Genomic DNA, 20,183 nt, shown 5'->3' on the forward strand with positions numbered 1-20,183 from the left:
CAATATTACATAAAATGTATATTTCACTAACAAATATCAAGATCAACACAGGAACTTCAAAGAAAAACCAAAACATCAAATCTCTAATCCATGTCACAGACAAATAAAACAGCGGTTGCATAACCAAAGGCACTTGTATCCGTTGGATAACACTTGTGACTCCGCCGTTACACTTCTGTGTGAGGAAAAGTGAAACGTGATCCATCGATAGGTACTTGTACCAATTGAGATGAACTATTTCAAATATCGACCCTATTGTTTAAGTAAGAAGAGTATAAGTAGATTAACAGCATATCTTTATTGTCGTGGGTATACAGGAATCTAGATTTATTCGCGGTAATATAGATTTTGATCTAGATTTTGAGGCGCGGAAGAAAAATGTCATATGATTTGCTTGTAATGAGGAAATTCACACCCATACAGAGTATTTTATGGTCAGTATGTACATAAGCCATAAGCCTTCAGTAAGAAGTGCATATACTTGGAAAAATTCGACCTATGCCGCTGTGGCCCGGTGGCCGAATGGCTCAGGCACCTGCCGCGATAGCAGAGGACGCTGGTTCGATTCCAGCCTGGGGCACTGGAGGCCTTGGTCACTTTTTCTTAGTATATGACATTTATACATATCTGAAATATTATGTAAGTGACGATATTACAGTATACATATACACAGACACATACATATTACATATATATATTATTACATATTTACATTCACCATCAGATATAGGTACAGGCTGTTACATTTGATTTGTTCAGCTATGAAACCCTGTAGGCATCCTGTAGGTGTGTAGGTTATTCCCACTGGTTACCACCAAATTAAATCTAACTTAATTATTATGGCTTAAGGCTATCTCTAATACATTGCTTCTAATGGCCATGCAAGGTAGGTATACTATATCTATATGTATATCCATACAAAGAATATATGTCCTTACCCAATGTGGTGTATTTACAATAGGTATTAACATGGATATTTGTTTAATTGTTAAAAGCTGCGCAATATTTTTGAAGTGAAAACTTCTTTAGCGGCGCTGGGCACTTTTTGAGGTGGGTAAAAAATTATAAACTCGAGGCAGCGTGACCGTAAGGCGATCACGTGACCGTAAGCCCCGTAAGGTGGCCACTCATAATTTAAATGGCATTTAAATCAATAAAGAAAAACTCATTGTTATTTGACATTTATGTTGCGGACTCCTTTTCAAGACTCTTTACCTATGTTCAAATAATTTGACGTTGTCATGGCAGTATGTAAATAAACATGTCAATGAAAAAGTGTGATCTTATTTGAGAATGATAATAATATATAATAAATAAATAGAATACCTCCGCTAAACGTATGTATCGTGTTACCGGGCGTCGGTAACATAGTGAGGTGAGTTTTCACTTCTATCGGCACTCCCGGAGTGCAACCGTTGTTGCTTGTTTTTTATTGTTTGCAATTCCATACAACACTTTTTGGGCCACGCAATCTTACTGGACTCGCTAATTAGCCACTGCATCTTTGTTTTACTAATAAGTAGGGCACCGATAATTATTTCAGACCATATAAAAATTAAAGAATAGAATTGTTTAATCGGATACCCAAAATAAAATTACGTTTACAGAAGATACATTGTATGAATAACGTACATTGAACATGAAACCAAAACTGGACGTACGTAGCAGTTTAATGATAATTGCCCAACACAAATGTGTATATGTAGCTTGTTTAAAATGGACGGAGAATATTATAAAGAATATTCAATTTATTACTGGTAGAGAAACAGCGCACGGCGGGTGGTATTATTTTGCTTATTTTCTTCAATAGACAGGGCTATAACCGCGAAAATTGAAGTTCGTCAATTGCGGGCATTTGTCTCTGTCATTCTTAATTAGAGTAAAAGAGAAAGATCCCCGCCATTTCCGAATTCCGGTTTTCGCGGTAGGCCCCGCCTGGACTAATTTATTATTACAGGTATGTTTCAGTTACTAGTTGAAAAAGTTATGATAACCAGAGATGTACAAAATGGTTTAAAAAAAGCATTTAAATACAAAATGCAAAATACTTTTCAGATTTACTATTTCAAATGCAAAATACCAAATAGTTTTGCGTATTTGTATTTTAAATGCTAAATGCAAAATAGGTATTTACAAAATACTTTTTCAAAATAAAATACCTTTTTCACCTCAGCAGCTCGAACAAGGGTACTTTGATTCTTAAAAACAGTGAGCAAAATGCGATTTTGCTCACTGAGTGAGACAAAATGACATTCAACTGACCTTTATAGTCAAATGTCATTTCAACATGCGGGGTCTAATAAAAGTTCGAAATACTTGGGTTCTATTATCTCTGTCCCTTTCACACTGTCACAAAAAGAAACAGACAAAAAAAGTTAAAACGACATTCAACAGTATATTCACGGTTTATAATAGACCCCCGAAAAACTTCAGACCGCATCGTTCCAAACCACGTACGAGTATGAATTCTTAATAATTAATAAATAAAAATAAAGTTTAAGATTTCATAAAAACTGATAAAATACTATATTTTAGGTATTTTATTGTACAATTAAAATAACGAACTCAAAAAATACACAGATCATCACGCAAAATTAATTATTTTACTTTTAAGAATTTCTACCATAGTTGACAAATAGTACGTATCCGCAATTCGGACCGTATCTTACAAAGATTTTTTTTGTTGTCAAAGTTGGTGATTGAAGTGTCAGTTAATGTTTGTTATTTCTATATTATTTTACTGGAATTTATTATTACGTTTTGTTTTTGTGTTCCATTGCGGTAATTAAACTTAATTGTTTGTATATCTTAAGAAAACATGAGTGCAGGTATTAAGTGATGAAGAAGGATTACATTTTTCAAGTTGTCTAATAGGTATGTTCTCACTGCGCTGAGGTGAAAAATGTTGTGTACTACACGAGATCAAAGTTATTTACATCTCGTGCGCTTTTGAGTCCCTTACTACGCTCAAGATTCTAATTTAATCTTAATTAATTAAGAATCTTTCGCTTGCACGGGACTCAAAATAAGCACTCGAAGAAATATCAAACTTTGATCACTTGTTGTACAAATAACTATTGACCAAATCTCACATATTTTTATTTATTTTAGGTATTTATCATGAGAATAGCCATAGAATAGATAATGTTCGTCATTTTCGTTTCACATTGACACTAGTCAGACATAATAGCCAGTTTAGACTCTCGTGGCTCGCAAGCTCATCGAGCTAATATAATTTAAACACTAACGGCACGGCATAAGGTTTATAACCGAATGACAAGCCGAATGCGAGTGTGTCGAGGCGAGCCACGAGACGCGCCGCGAGCCGAGCCGTGAGTCTAAACGGCTATAAGGCGCGCACTCTGACCAAAGAAAAACCGGCCAAGTGCGAGTCGGACTCGCGCACGGAGGGTTCCGCACCATCAACAAAAAATAGAGCAAAACAAGCAAAAAAACGGTCACCCATCCAAGTACTGACCCCGCCCGACGTTGCTTAACTTCGGTCAAAAATCACGTTTGTTGTATGGGAGCCCCACTTAAATCTTGATTTTATTCTGTTTTTAGTATTTGTTGTTATAGCGGCAACAGAAATACATCATCTGTGAAAATTTCAACTGTCTAGCTATCACGGTTCGTGAGATACAGCCTGGTGACAGACGGACGGACGGACGGACGGACAGCGGAGTCTTAGTAATAGGGTCCCGTTTTTACCCTTTGGGTACGGAACTCTAAAAAAAGGGCGCGCATGGCTAGCAGACGCCTCTATCGGTCAAATTCGGCAATACAAGCGTCATTCGTTCATTTCATTTTGTTTGACTGGTAATGTTGGCTAAACTTAATCACAAAGTATTTTGCATTTTGAAATGAATATTAAAAATGCAAAATACATCTCGAAAAGTATTTCAAATAAAATACAAAATGTTTTTTACTAAAAGGCATTTAAATGCAAAATACAAAATAGGTATTTTGCATTTTGTATTTGCATTTTAAATAGAAGTATTTCAAATAAATCGCATCTCTGATGATAACCACAAGAATCTTTTCCACTTGCGCGTTCCGTCGTGTCACCGTTCATACAGGGTTAAACTGTACTGTATAAACGGTTAACTCCGAGTTAGTTGGCTAACCCTCGAACGCACAAGTGGCCCTTACTCTATCCGCCCTTTTCATGTTCTTTCTGAAACACTATTTATACCTAACCGTCTTATATCAGGCCTATTTGTACTAAGTAGGTATTAAATACTTCAATAGGTGTATTAACACATGGTGGAAAACATCGTGAGGAAACCTGCATACATTTGCGAAGAAATTCAAAGGTCTATGTGAAGTCCCCAATCCGCATTGGGCTAGCGTGGGGACTATAGCCCAAGCGTGGCCCAAGCCCTCTCGCGCATGAGAGGAGGCCTGTGCCCAGCAGTGGGACGCATATAGGCTCACATTATTATTATTATTATTAGGTGTATTAAACCATTATTAATTGGAACAGAGCTGCAATTTCTTCTGTATCGATCGATTTCAAAACAATATAAATTCATCCATACCCTTACAGAACTTCCCCACAACCAACTTAAAAACTTCGATATCTATAATGTACCTTGTGAATATGACCTTTTTATATAATAATAAAGTATTACGTACAACCAATGGTTTGTTCCTGGTTCGTCGTATTCCTGTTTCGTCGGATTCCCGATTCGTCGTATTCTTGTTTCGTCGGAATTATATACATATAATTAAATATATCGTGCAGTAAACCAGTAAATATTTAGTAAATACTGGTTTACTGCACGACATATTTAATTATATGTATATAATTCCGACGAAACAAGAATACGACGAATCGGGAATCCGACGAAACAGGAATACGACGAACCAGGAATAAACCCAACCAATGATGCGCATAAGTATTTCATCGACGAATTAAAACTCAATCTTTCAAGTTGAATCATTATTATTCTACATTAATATCCGCCTTCTAACCTTACTAACAAAAATGTATATCTATAATAAAATTCTTACTATTCTTATGACCTTTTGTTATGGAATATTCGGCGCAATATTTATTTGAACAATTGTCCTATTATCCCACAAGCATAATTAATCTAATTCTTGCTTAATGGCTATTTGTTCATTGAAGTTCGTGTTACATAATTGGTGAATTATTTCTTTAGGTTGATGATAGTACTTACCTACTTATTTATTCATTCTTTTATCGTGAGATCACTATCTTTTGTTTAATTTAGTAGCAAGTTACCTAACTTTCATTTTTCATACATATTTAAGTTGAATTTATACTTTTCGAGTCATATTATGGTCTTTGTTAACTTTGGTTCTATTTATATATGTACCGTAAAATGGGGTGAGTAGGGTTCGCGGGGAGAATTGGGTTATGAATGGGGAGAGAAGGGATGAAAGGGGGGTGAGATGGGATTTTAAGGCTACTGCTACAAAAATAATGTATTCTAATTTAAAATGGAGCTATAGTAATACTCATAATAAAAAAAACCATCCAACAATCTTCCAAAATCAACTTTGTATGAAATCCGATCTCACCCCAATTGCGAGGGACTACGGTGTGAGGTGGGATTTCCTGTTTATCGTCAAAGTTATGAAATGGAACTACCCAAAATAAAATAAAAACTACAATACAAACGTCCGGAACACTTATTATATACACCATTCAGTTTGCATATGTAAAAATAAAATGTTATCGAGGTTTGAATGTCAGTTTTGTCCCTACTCACCCCATTTTACGGTACTGCATAATTGTTTTCCATCGTACTTTTCTAGGAAACGTTCGTATTTGTCATGCTACTTCAGTCAACCTTAGTACTTTTTGTACCGAGACTGACTGAAAAAGCAAGCCATGTTCGTACGTTTCCGTGAAAATATGAAGGAAAATAATTATGCACTACACCTGTACAATTTGTTACAATTCATTTTTATATGGAATAGAATAGCTGTCATTTAAAAAGTTTGTAGACATTTTTGTTGCTTAATTTATTTAGAAGTGTAACAATTAAGTGATAAAAATATGATATAAACGTATTTATTAAAAGAAAAAATCTAAGCCCAACCAGAAGAGTCTTGAAGGATCTGTCATATGTCACTCAACGCGGGAGCATGGTACTATATTAGAGAAGTTTCTATCAATATGTTTACGTACTCGTAATGGCGGTATCGTGACATGTTCATCATGTATGTATACCCGTAAGGAGGAAATTTTATAGCTCTACTCTCTCAGGAAAGAAAAGTTACAGCGACGGGAAACCAGGTTCCTGCTTTTAATACACACTCAGTCATCAATCTATCGTGTACCTGGGCCATTTTATGTACAGTCGCCATCAGATATATAGGAGCGGCTAAGGCGCTCACAAATATCTGAACACGCCTCTATTTTCAGGGCGTTAAAGCGCGTGTTCAGATATTGTGAACACCTTGGCCGCTTCGATATATCTGATGGCGACTGTACTGAGCCATGTGGATACTGTACCTACCTACACTACACTTTTTCTAAATTTGGTAATTTATGTTATTTCTACTCAGAATCACGAGCTCTTTCGATTCTAATAGGAGAAAATAAGTGTCTCAAGTTTTTATTTCCGTTCCTTGTATGACGATAACGGAATGGAAGGAACGAGAAATTTATGGAAATTTTAGGTCTACCCCTCTAGTTTAGAGATAACAATTAGTAATCATCAGTTTGTTATGATTTTATTTGTGAGCTTATTTTTTGACAATCTGAGGAAGTTTCAAATCCCCATTTATGTAGAATCCAGAATTTGTAAACTAACAGCCGTTTTCTTTTACAGTGCCAACACGGCGATGGACAATGACGTCACGCCAGTATACTTAGCCGCACAAGAGGGACACTTAGCCGTACTGAAGTACTTAGTACTGGAAGCGGGGGGGCGCCTGGACGCGCGCGCCAGAGATGGGATGCTGCCAATTCATGCGGCTGCGCAGACTGGGTGCTTAGACTGCGTTAAATGGATGGTAAGTACTGTATTTCTAAGGGCGTTTGTTACTTAAGTCAAAGTCAAAAATACTTTATTCATGTACGCCTAGCAACAAGCACTTATGAATAGTAAGTAAGTATTACATATTGTATATTACCTTAAGCTAATTATCAGAGCAATTTATTGATGTTAGAATTATTCCATAATACTCGTAATATTGGATTATACAGTCCAAATTTCATACTAAGAATTTCACAAAAATATCGTTATACATACAAAAATTGTATAAAAAATACTAATCTTGAATGTTTCTAGAATAAAATCTAAATGTAAAAAAACTTATTGCAAGTTGCAGATATATGAACTCGCACTAAACACTAATCAAATGTGTAAACAGGCCTTAAGCCGTAGGTCACGTACTTAGGTCGCCGTAGTAGTACTGAAGCTGCCGGTGAGTGCTAGTACCTACCTATACTGTATTAAATTTTTACTACGTGTATTTGAATTTATCTGATTAAGCACCATCCCAAAACCGTTAACCCAGTGTCAAATTCTACTGGTAACCATGGTAACTTCAGGTTTAACCGGTAAACCCCGGGTTAGGGAATGGTGCACGTGTCCCTAAGAGGGATTAGTCGAGCAAAAATACTTAGAATTAGAGGCAGGATGTCGACTAGATTGCGTGAAATGGATAAGTTAAGGTGTAGACACTGATAATTAAGTAAAACGTATTCATATAGTACACTCTCTACGAACGCATATATGTAGTAGGTATTACATTCTCACTTTCTGCACTTCGGAACACAGTCGTACAAAAGTTACTCATTCTTACGTAAACCTGTACTGTAGTCTGTAGCAAGTTCACCGACCGAAAGATGATCAATCTCGGAAGTGCTCACTGTAATGACTACGCAAGTACGCATGGTGGCATTTAGCTAGCTTTAGTCAGTCATTTTTAGGGTTCCGTACCCAAAAGGAAAAAACGGGACCCTATTGCTAAGACTCCATTGTCCGTATGTCTGTCACCAGGCTGTATCTCATGAGCTAGACAGTTGAAATTTTCACAGATTATGTATTTCTGTTGCTGGTATAACAATAAATACTAAAAAAGTACGGAACCCTCGGTGGGCGACTCCGACTCGCACTTGTCCGGTTTTTAATGTTTTAATAGGCATTGTGCTTGCAAAAGTTAAAGTAAAATATTTGTAAAAAATGCCTTTACAGCTTTTCATTTAAAACTCTACTTTACGGCTAGGTATAGGTCTATAGGTATTCTTTGTATCAAAAAACGTTTTGAATTAGACTAACTTCAATAGTATCATTTGTGTATTAAGAGCCAACATCAGGATTGGTCATTTCTCCATACAAACGTACTCGACTGTTTCCTCCGTGGGTTTTGAAGCTAGAGCAATGATTTTTTCAACACAGATTAATATTGTCAATATCTGTGTCGGACCGTTTTGCTTTTTTTGATATTTTTGTTTTTTAAGGCGCTAGAGTCCTTCAAAAATGGCCAAAATGGCCTAATTGACTATGCCGCAATGAGAGGCGTGGTATTCAAAACTGATATCAATTATCCAAAAAAGCAAAACGGTCCGACAAACATAATTTCATTACCATTTAGTTCTCAAAATTTCGTCACATTTGGTTAAGTTTTGGAGGAGGAAACAGTCGAGTACGACACCTCGTTTTTTGAGATTTTTATGCAGGGTTTTTTGCTTTGTCCTTATCGCACTAGTTTTAGGCCGCTTCCATTAGCGAGACGGGTATGTTTACCTAAAATATTTAAATCTTAGCTCCCGTATCCTCTTAACTACAAGGGATTCTTATGATTTATTTACAGTATCTATTTATAATTATTATAATCATTATTGTTAAAAGTAAACTCAAAACCCAAAATGCAAATTAATTAGGTACTTATATGTATGAAGCATTTACGACCGTCCGATTTTTTGATTCAATTTCTTTTTAACGACTTTGGTAGATTGTTACTAACTGCCGTATTCGAATTTCAAGATATTCACAAGAGACGACACGTACTAGATCATTCTAGATACGTTATAATTTAGATTTCAACTAGTTCTCTTTTGCAGCGCAATTCGGGCAACCAATCTCACTTTTACGATAGATCGTGTTAGATATCTATTAGATGTGAATTAGATCTCTAAGTAATATCTTGTGGAAATCGTGTATCTCCAGAATCGCGGAAATGTCAAATTTGACAGGTTAGATCTTAAACATATCGTTATCGTATCTAATAGATGTCTATTACAAAATCCGAATCGGGCCCAAAGTTTTGTTGCATCACTAGTGTGTTGATGATCATGTGCTAAATGGTTCAAGCACATCGTAATGCGTTACTGATAATGATAAATCTTCACCATAGAAAAATCACAGTCACATGTTACGTAAAACTCATAAAAATGTTGCAAGTTCATCGACCGACAGATCGATCTCTCGGAACACATATTGAAACCACCGGCCCGATTCGAACAATGCTTATAAGATATCACAGTGATACGATACTGATCTGTCAGTGTCAAAAGTTATATTTCTTCAACCACAAAACGTCACTTAAGACACTGACAGATCGGTATCGTATGGCTGTGACTTCTTATAAGCATTGCTCGAATCGGGCCGCTCGTCTGTCAACGCATGTGATGTGATGTGATGCAAATTCTGTTTCTTGTTGATTAGTATAATATTGCAACTCAATTTGTGCTCAGGTTATGTGGAAGGTGCATGTGTATTGCGTGTTTCAATCTGCTATCATTGCTATGCTTTTGCCATTTAGTTACTTTACTTTCTATTTTGCTAAGCACTGGCTTTATAAAAATGGCGACTTTTACATTCTTATTTTGCATTGCTTTTTCTCAATAAGGTACCCACTGTAATATATTTATCACTCATCATCTTCCTCGCGTTGTCCCGGCATTTTGCCACGGCTCATGGGAACCTGGGGTCCGCTTGTAATATATTTATCACTACACCTTGTAAAACAAAAGTCACCCGCCGCGTCTGTCTGTGTGTTTATATGTTTCCGATAAACTCAAAAACTACTGAACGGATTATCATGCGGTTTTCACCTATCGATAGAGTGATTCTTGAGAAAAGTTTGTGTATAATTTGTTAACCCGTGCGAAGCCGGGGCGGGTGGATGTTCATGCCAAGTTTCATGTTATATCAGCATGCCGTTTTAAAATGAAAGTATTGTATGGCGGCGCTTTTTGTGACTCTTAACTTCGTCTAATTAAATAAAACCAATATTTCTAGTTACCAATGATCGGTAAAGTATTGTCAATAAGGTAAATACCAGCTTTCAAACCTTAACAGTAAAGTAAACAGAACTTTCATACATTTCATTTGAGGCAGTTTTAGTAATTGAAAGTTAGACAGGTTTAGTTTATAGCTTGGATTTAGCCTTTGGCAACTGCTGGCTAGTTTTTAACGCGTCTAGTTTCATACCAGATTAGTTAACATTGCTTTCTTGTTTGACCATAGTATTACTATTTATAATTGGCTAGTATACACGTTTTACTCTTAGACAGTTAGTTTTACGGCATTAAACGTCAATCTCACCGTGATCTAACTTTTTAGTTTTACAATTTTGGCATTGTTAGTTTCTTAGCTAAAATTTAAGAATTAAAACAATCATGTCACATATAATTTACTTATGATGTTGTATTGTAGATGGTTAACTAATTAAATAGGTAGGTACTCGTTTTTAAATAATACTGAAAATCTTATCTCCGAAACTTCTTCCATTATTTTTTCGTGTAGGTCTATTCATAATTGTATCCAGGCAATTATTCCGTAAATATAACCTCGCCTGAATAATAGGAAAGAGAATAGATTTTATAAAGACTTACTGTCATGGTAAAATATGTAGCCACAGGAAATTTACGGCCATCTTTTGACAGAAGATTAAAACTGTTGGTACTACGCCATTTGACCTTGATCCTTATTCTTTCACTGATTGTTAATTTGTAAATATTGAAATTAACGCCATCTAGCCGCCTCTATATTAAATTCTATTCTCTTTGATAATAGGTACTAGTATTCGTCAGGCCATAGAGAAATATAGTAAGACAAGAGTGCTCATTCCATACATCAATTCAGACTATTAATTTCAGTGTCTACATCTAGCATAGAGTAGCGGAACTATCAGTACTGCTACTTGACAATAGATGTAGCACCGACCGGAAAGTCTTATCTCAACAGCATAAGACTTTCCGGTCGGTGCTACATCTATTTCAAGTAGCAGTACTGATAGTTCCGCTACTACTGCTACTTGACAATAGATGTAGCACCGACCGGAAAGTCTTATCTCAACAGCATAAGACTTTCCGGTCGGTGCTACATCTATTGTCAAGTAGCAGTACTGATAGTTCCGCTACTCGATGCTAGATGCTAATAGTCTTTTTTAACCGCCTTCAAAAAAAAGGAGGTTCTCAGTTTGACCCGTATGTATGTATGTATGTATGTATGTATGTATGTATGTATGTATGTATGTTTGTATGTATGTATGTATATTTGTTCGCGATTATCTCGCGTTTGGCTGAACCGATTTTGATGCGGTTTTCAGAAAAGTGTTTCTTACATTCCGGAGAAGGTTTTAGTATACATAGATCTGAGCTGATGCTGAACCCTGGCTGTACCTAGTGGAACTCAGGTTTGGTGCAACATAGGCTCACGCTGTTTTGGTCATCCGACACGTCTTGATGAGCACTTGGGAGAGCAGTACCCAGGATAGAGCTGATGCTGAATCCTGGATGTACCTAGTGGAAGTCAGGTTTGGTGCAACATAGGCCCACGCTATTTTGGTCATCCATCACATCATAGTCAGCACTTGGGAGAGCAGTACCCAAGATAGAGCTGATGCTGAACCCTGGCTGTACCTAGTGCAACTCAGGTTTGGTGCAACATAGGCCAACGCTATTTTGGCCATCCGTCACATCTTGATGAGCACTTGGGAGAGCAGTACCCAAGATAGAGCTGATGCTGAACCCTTGCTGTACCTAGTGGAACTCAGGTTTGGTGCAACATAGGCCCACGCTATTTTGGTCATCTGTCACATCTTGATGAGCACTTGGGAGAGCAGTACCCAAGATAGAGCTGATGCTGAACCCTTGCTGTACTTAGTGGAACTCGGGTTTGGGGCAACATAGGCCCACGCTATTTTGGTCATCCGTCACATCTTGATGAGCACTTGGGAGAGCAGTACCCAAGATAGAGCTGATGCTGAACCCTTGCTGTACCTAGTGGAACTTAGGTTTGGTGCAACATAGGCACACTTTGTTTTGGTTAACCGACTTGTCGTCGTGTGCCTATGTTACAGAGTTCCACTAGGTGGGTCGATGAACTTTTTTCTAACTGCCTTTAAAAAAAAGGACGTTCTCAGTTTGACCCGTATGTATGTATGTACGTATGTATGTGTATATGTTTGTTCGTGATTATCTCGCGTTTGGCTGCACCGATTTTGATGCGGTTTTCAGAAAAGTGTTTGTTACATTCTGGAGAAGGTTTTAGTGTACAGTACTTGGATGGTTTGAAAAACCAATTGGACCCGGTAGGTGGCGATGCTATCGGTATACCTACCAACAAATTTATGTTGCTGAAACCGATTTAGATAAAATAGTGGGAGTGGGAGTCGGACTCGGACTGGGACTGGGAATGGGAGTGGGAGTAATATACATACAAATCGTTTAGCACCAAAACGTCATATTATGTTGTGTCGCGATTATCATCGAGTTAGGCCATCACCAACAGTAGGTAGTTACTAGCCCAAAACTAAATGGAGAGCCTAACTAGTATTTTAGCCCAAAACCTAAAATAAATGAAGTACCTACCTATCACTAAAAAGTAAAAAATAAAATAAAATAAGTAAATAAAAAAAAATTAAAAATAAACAAAAATTAAATAACTTAATATAATATCTTTTTTAAAAAAAGGGAACCGCCTTCAAAAAACCAACCCACTGAAAAGTACAAAATAATTTTTATATGGCGCACCTTTACGTGTCCAGTCCCTATCCCGTCGTAAAGCAAAATTTTGCCAAAAGTAATTAATACCTAATAATAAGAAAATTAATAATCATCCGGGTAATTACTTAGTTTTTGAAGGCGGTGCCAAACCAACAAAAACAGTCTTTACTACCAATCAGAAAAAAAATACGAGTACGTAGTACCTACAAGAACTAAATTAATGAGTAAACTAAGTATGTCTTTATAATGCAAGTAAGTGCAGCGTTCTTCGTTGTCTAAAATATCGGTTCTCAAAATTTTTGGTTTGGCACCGACTTCAAAAACTAAGTAATTACCCGGATGATTATTAATTTTCTTATTATTAGGTATTCATTACTTTTTGGCAAAATTTTGCTTTACGACGGGATAGGGACTGGACACGTAAAGGGGCGCCATATAAAAATTATTTTGTACTTTTCAGTGGGTTGGTTTTTTGAAGGCGGTTCCCTTTTTTTAAAAAAGATATTATATTAAGTTATTTAATTTTTGTTTATTTTTAATTTTTTTTTATTTACTTATTGGTACTAAAACTGATGTATGGAGTGAGCACTCTATGTATTTTTTTCTCTATGGTAGGCATAGATTCTTCAAGTTGCAAGTAGCAATGAGCGAGTTGCAGAACTTGCAGAACTTAAAGAACATTCTCAAAATTTCCAAGAATGTCTGGAAATTTTCATAAGAAAATTCTCATGCAAGTTTCTACTTAGAAAGTTTCCGTTCTGATAAGGGATTAAGATTTACGTCACTTAATTATTGGCGTCTAATATTTCAAGTGTGATAGAAATCGAAACAATAATTGTAAAAAAAATTAGCATTAAACGAGCAGACAAAAATACCGAGAACATATCATGGGTACCTACTTTGCTATTTTTGAAAATTCTTTTTGGCACATGCTAGTCGTAAGTGATAACTTCACGAAGAGATGGATGTGCTGCCAGTCTTAATTGTGATATACTCCGGTACTCTTACCTTACACTATATTGAAATATTATCCCCAACATTTTTTAACTGTCTCATACAGTATGCAGTATTGTACTTATCAGTCTTGTGATTTACTTAGTATAAAACAAAGTCGCTTCCCGCCTTGGAGGATATAATCAAACGGAGACGCCATGTCTGTAATTTTCTGTACAAAACAGTCTGCCGATTTTTGCGGGGGAGGGGAACATCAAATGTATGCGTAACGTAAAAATAGCCATGTCAGATAAACGTCAGTCCATACATTGTGTATGACCGTTGGCCGCCTATTTTCGACAGAGGGGAAAGCCTGTTAATGGCTACTCCGTTTAGTTGTATCCTCCAAGCTTCCCGCTGTCTGTCCCTATGTATGCTTAGATCTTTAAAACTACGCAACGGATTTTGATGCGGTTTTTTTAATAGATAGAGTGATTCAAGAGGAAGCTTTATGTATTATTTGTTAAACCGTGCGAAACCGGGGCAGGTTTTTTAATAGATAGAGTGATTCAAGAGGAAGCTTTATGTATTATTTGTTAAACCGTGCAAAGCCGGGGCGGGTCGCTAGTCAATCTATAAATATAAAGTCGTTAAGAGATCATTTCTGTCTGCAGACGCCAAGTGAAACTGACTCCGTTGATAACTACCAATTGCAGCTTTGCTAACTGGTTTACAGTCTCGTGTTGAGAATATTAGTAATTTTGATTTAAACTTTCACGTTTTCCACGTTATTTTAGCTTACGTAATTGTGGTTATATTTTAGAGTATAGGGGCGTGGACACACCTGGGCGTAGGTGACAAAGGTACAATTATGTGTTAAGATTCTATATTCGCTGAGGAAAGGGGCGGGACAGCATTTCGTTACTTATGTTATGAGTCTTATGTTATGAATTACTTACTTACGTAAGTACTTTGATATTTTTTTGCTAAATCCCTTGGCACTTGGCACGTAGGCTATACTGTTGGCTATACTCCTCAAACTGACCAACATTTGTTCAGCGACTTTTAAAAATAATGAGTACTTAAAGACTTCGTATTTTTCATACAAAATAATTATTATCTTCAATGTACGCCATTATCATTGTGATTGACGTTGCTTGTCACGCCTTAAACATAACAAAATTCGCAATACATTGCGTCTTAGAAAAAACTTTTTAAAGTGTGTTAAAAATCAAAACACAAGTTATTTTTAATAAATTTGTTATTCTATTTTATTATTATTATTACTTTTTAGGTACTGTATTAGTTTGACATCTAAATACTATGAATTATTATTAAAATCTTGTGTTTGCCACTTTTCTATATGCATGACATTAACCTGTTATTACAATTTTTTATATTATTATTAATCCTTATTGTTTAGTCTGACATTACTATAATTTAATTTTTAATTGGTTTTAATGACATGCCTTCGATCAACACGGGCTTCCGGCACGGAAGGGATAGGCCCAAGCGATATCTTGACATTCAAATCATTCTGCCATTTTTCGCGGGGGGGAACGTGCACACAGTCGCACTTCTCACACACTTACATACAAAATCTAATCTGTAATGACGACACAAATACATAGAAAATGACACCCTACACAGACAAATCTTGCACACCTCGATCTGTTTTTGTGTACGGACGAGTCACAAGTGTCACAACACGCACACAAACACATTTTCGTCAAAGAATTTTATCGTTTTCTGAGAGATGAGAAATCGGATTTGTCGCTCGACCGATCCGCAATTTGTACTGGGTGAGGAAAATCGATAAATCCAGCAATTATATGAGACTAAAATATAATAATTGTGTTTAAATGTAATTAAACGTATGACATGTAAAAAAAATATTACATGTGAAATGTAACACCTTCTTTTTGTAAATTTGATGTCCCCGACCTCTTTTTACAACAAAAAACCAAGCAATTAGGCATTTTTTCTGCTGCTGTGTTCACTCGCGCGTCTGGACTCGGTCTAGTTTAAAATCCGAGCGCAACTAGTTTTATTACCCGCGCTAGATCAGTTGATCTTGTATCTAGTCTAGGCAGAGGGGAAATAGTGTGAATGCCGCATCCCTTCCGTGTTGATCGAAGTGACATGCATATTGAGAGTCAGAGTATTGTACGCCAAATTCCGGCTGATTGTGATGTAACCAAATGCTAACCCTACCACCATTTATAACCACTCACATTCAAACAATAAATAATTTGTATTTGTATTTCAAAAGTCGCTGAACAAATGTTGGTTAGTATGAAGAGTGCAGCCTGCAGTTAAATTTTTTGCTCGTATTACAGGCCACACCCGGTATAGTTTATTGCATTGCATATAACCTGCATTTGTTTTCATTGTTGATTAACAAACTAATTTACCGAACTTTAAAAACCAAGTTTCATAAATATTAATAGTATATATTAATTAGATTTCAATGTTTTTGTTTTTTTTTTCGAATCCCTAATTACTTTGGTTAATTAAAAAAACCGGTCAAGTGCGAGTCGGACTCGCGCACGGAGGGTTCCGCACCATCAACATAAAATAGAGCAAAACAAGCAAAAAAACTATCACCCATCCAAGTACTGACCCCGCCCGACGTTGCTTAACTTCGGTCAAAAATCACGTTTGTTGTATGGGAGCCCCACTTAAATCTAAATTTTATTCTGTTTTTAGTATTTGTTGTTATAGCGGCAACAGAAATACATCATCTGTGAAAATTTCAACTGTCTAGCTATCACGGTTCGTGAGATACAGCCTGGTGACAGACGGACGGACGGACAGCGGAGTCTTAGTAATAGGGTCCCGTTTTTACCCTTTGGGTACGGAACCCTAAAAACAAATATGGTACAATGCGTTTACGAAAATAACAATTAAAACTTTCTCTTCATAATCCCACAATTAAAAAAGAATGGACACTACGTTTAATATTAATTATCGATTTCATAAAAGCACGAAATCGATACGCCACATTATCGATTGAATCTGTTTCCGATTTTTAAGATGTTGAATATGTTATTCTGAGTCTTATGTAAATATCATTTCATACATTCACTTGTTTAAAAAATATACAGTCAGCAGCAGAAGCTCTAAGAGGTTTTTAAATAAACACACCTTTTTTTTTCATGCTTTTAACACAATTTGCAGCGTTTTGGCGTACCGCCAGCACTATGACTCTTGACTTTCCTTAACAATTTTGCCCATACCTGCCTTATTGCACAATATCCTCCTAAGGCCCAAAGTCCTACCTATAGTACTTCTTCAGTTTGATGAAATTTAAACCACATTCAATTGGAACAGAGTTGCATTTCATTGTTTCGTTAAATTTTCAAACAAATAAAAATCAACTCTATTCCCTGCACTATAGGTTCAAATATCAGTGGCAAATTTTGGGTTTTGAATTTGTAGGGCTGGGCCTTAAGACGAAGTTTAACCTTTTAACCGCCAGCAATTTTTGATCGAGCGTGCTTGTGTCGCCATCGACAGTAATTGTACCACGCAGAGTAAGGTTGGCATAGTTACGGGAGTTATAAATGTGCTGTAGAAACCAAATCAGATCTTTGTCTTATTTATCAGACTGTGGCGAAATGAGCTGGATATGTAATGTCTTATACATATATCAGACTCTGGCGGTTAAAGGGTTAATGAAAGTATATCGTAGAAATAATTGTCAAATTCTTTCTCTTTCTAGATCGTGGAGCGAGGCGTGGATCCCAATGCGCGAGACGGAGACGGCGCGACACCTCTTCATTTCGCCGCATCCCGTGGACATCTGACCACAGTCCGCTGGCTTCTGAGACACGGGGCTAGACTACATCTGGACAGACATGGGAAGAGCCCTATCAATGATGCTGCAGAAAACCACCATTTAGATGTAAGTATATACCTATCTCTCTCTAGATTGAGGTTTATACGCGTGTGAAGAGGATGGCGCGATGCCTCTCCACTTCGCTTCACGTGGACATCTGAATACAGTCCTCACGGGGCTAGACTACATGGGAAGAGCCCTATCAATGATGCGGCAGAAAACCACCATTTAGATGTAAGTATATACCTATCTCTCTCTAGATTGAGATTTATACGCGTGTGAAGAGGATGGCGCGATGCCTCTCCACTTCGCTTCACGTGGACATCTGACTACAATCCGCTGGCTTCTGAGACACGGGGTAAGACTACATCTGGACAGACATGGGAAGAGCCCTATCAATGATGCGGTAGAAAATGTAAGTATATACCTATCTCTCTCTAGATTGATTATTTACATGCGTGTGAAGAGGATGGCGCGATGCCTCTCCACTTCGCTTCACGTGGACATCTAATTACTACAGTCCGCTGGCTATTAATGTTATCGTCCCATAGAAAACTTGAATTTCGCGCCTTTTTCTACTGACAAAGTAGTTTATCAGACTATACAGGGTGCCCAGTAATTAACGGATAACCTTTTAACCACCGACAGGGCACCTTAGGCTGGTCCAGAAAATGCACTTATAGGTCTAGTAAAAGTTTCGTGGTTTTCGAGATAATCTCACTTTTCTAAATTTGAAGTATGGTGCTAGCTATTAAAAAAGACAGAAAAGTTCGATTATCTCGAAAACCACGAAACTTTTACTAGACCTATAAGTGCATTTTCTGGACCAGCCTAAGGTGCCCTGTTGGTGGTTAGATGGTTATCCATTAATTATTGGGCATCCTGTATATGTCTAAAAACAATAGACTGTCATCATAATTTTTACACGGCATTTACGCCCTAAGCGTCGGAATCATTGACACCATATTGTCCACAATATTTGCCGTCAATGGCCGTAGACACAGATCGCCTACCTATTAGATAGAGCATACCTATTAAACGACTTGCGATAGTTGTGACTTTTGACTCATTAGGATTTAACACAAATAACACACGTAGTGTACCTATTTCAGGTTACTGCCTGTAATCACAATGTTGCATATTAAAAGAAATTAAAACACTCACTAATTTTCTACCAAACATAACTAAGAAAATAACCATTTCGACGGACAGTAATTTGGATGAAACAAACACGCGAATTGGTTAATTTGTTTTGCTAGCCACAATACCACAGACAGACACACAAATGACACACATTTTAAACGTATAATACCCCCCTTTTTACGTCACGGGTTACACATTTTACAAATGGTGGAAAATGTAGAATGCAACTATGTGTGGCTCGCGGCTTATTATTTCACCAGTAAAATATTACCTGTGGTAAACAGCAGTCTTCGTAAATGATCTAAAAAGCGCAAAGCGGTGTCTAATTGAGGTAGTCTAAGGTAGATCACAGGAACAATGGAGCCAAGATCACGTTTGGAAAGTATAATTTTCACCGGTCACACTCCGATAGCGTCGTGTGAGTAATTAAATTAATTTAGGCTTCGGTTTGCTCATGGTATTTAATCTTTAAATGTAAGGTGTTAAGTTTTTAGGGTTCCGTACCCAAAGGGTAAAAACGGGACCCTATTACTAAGACTCCGCTGTCCGTCCGTCCGTCCGTCCGTCCGTCTGTCACCAGGCTGTATCTCACGAACCGTGATAGCTAGACAGTTGAAATTTTCACAGATGATGTATTTCTGTTGCCGCTATAACATCAAATACTAAAAACAGAATAAAATAAAGATTTAAGTGGGGCTCCCATACAACAAACGTGATTTTTGACCGAAGTTAAGCAACGTCGGGCGGGGTCAGTACTTGGATGGGTGACCGTTTTTTTGCTTGTTTTGCTCTATTTTTTGTTAATGGTGCGGAACCCTCCGTGCGCGAGTCCCACTCGCATTTGGCCGGTTTTTTAACGTTAGGTATTAGTCTTTGAATAATTGAAAATTTGGAACGATAATTGTTGTTCAAAAAGTGAGTTTGAAATGAAAGTTTAACGTGGATAATGTTATGAAAGTAGGTCTGGGCATTAAGACATAATCATACAGTACAATTAAATAATGGGGGCCTTACGTTTGTTTCTCACAGTTGCTGATAAAAAAGAACTAAGCTTAAATATTCCTCAATTTCTTTAAAAAAAGCCCTGTCATATCGGAATTATATGACATTTTTTAATTTGTCTATGGTCTCCTAAATCCCGACCGGATGAACTATATACATAGGTATAACAATAATAACATATACAATAAAATATGGAGTGCGCTTTTTGGAAAAGTATTTTTAATACTTCAATGCCATCATTGAAGCACTGTAATAACTTTTTGGGTCGTATTAAAGCTTTATATACAAAATTATTTTCTCACAGACATTTCTTTGACTAGGGCG

The 20,183-nt window shown here is 36.9% G+C and overlaps 1 protein-coding gene across 1 annotated transcript in view; it reads left to right on the forward strand.

The window, feature by feature from the left end:
- Positions 1–20,183, forward strand: part of LOC134654231 (espin) — a 194,352-nt gene that overhangs the window by 133,252 nt on the left and 40,917 nt on the right. Inside the window, exons 3-4 of the mRNA XM_063509701.1 lie at positions 6,810–6,993; positions 17,598–17,780. Of these exons, the coding sequence (XP_063365771.1) occupies positions 6,810–6,993; positions 17,598–17,780 (367 nt within the window). The remainder of the gene's footprint in view (positions 1–6,809; positions 6,994–17,597; positions 17,781–20,183) is intronic.

This window comes from Cydia amplana, chromosome 14 (assembly GCF_948474715.1).
Source record: "Cydia amplana chromosome 14, ilCydAmpl1.1, whole genome shotgun sequence".
In the NCBI taxonomy this organism is placed as follows: Eukaryota; Metazoa; Arthropoda; class Insecta; order Lepidoptera; family Tortricidae; genus Cydia; species Cydia amplana.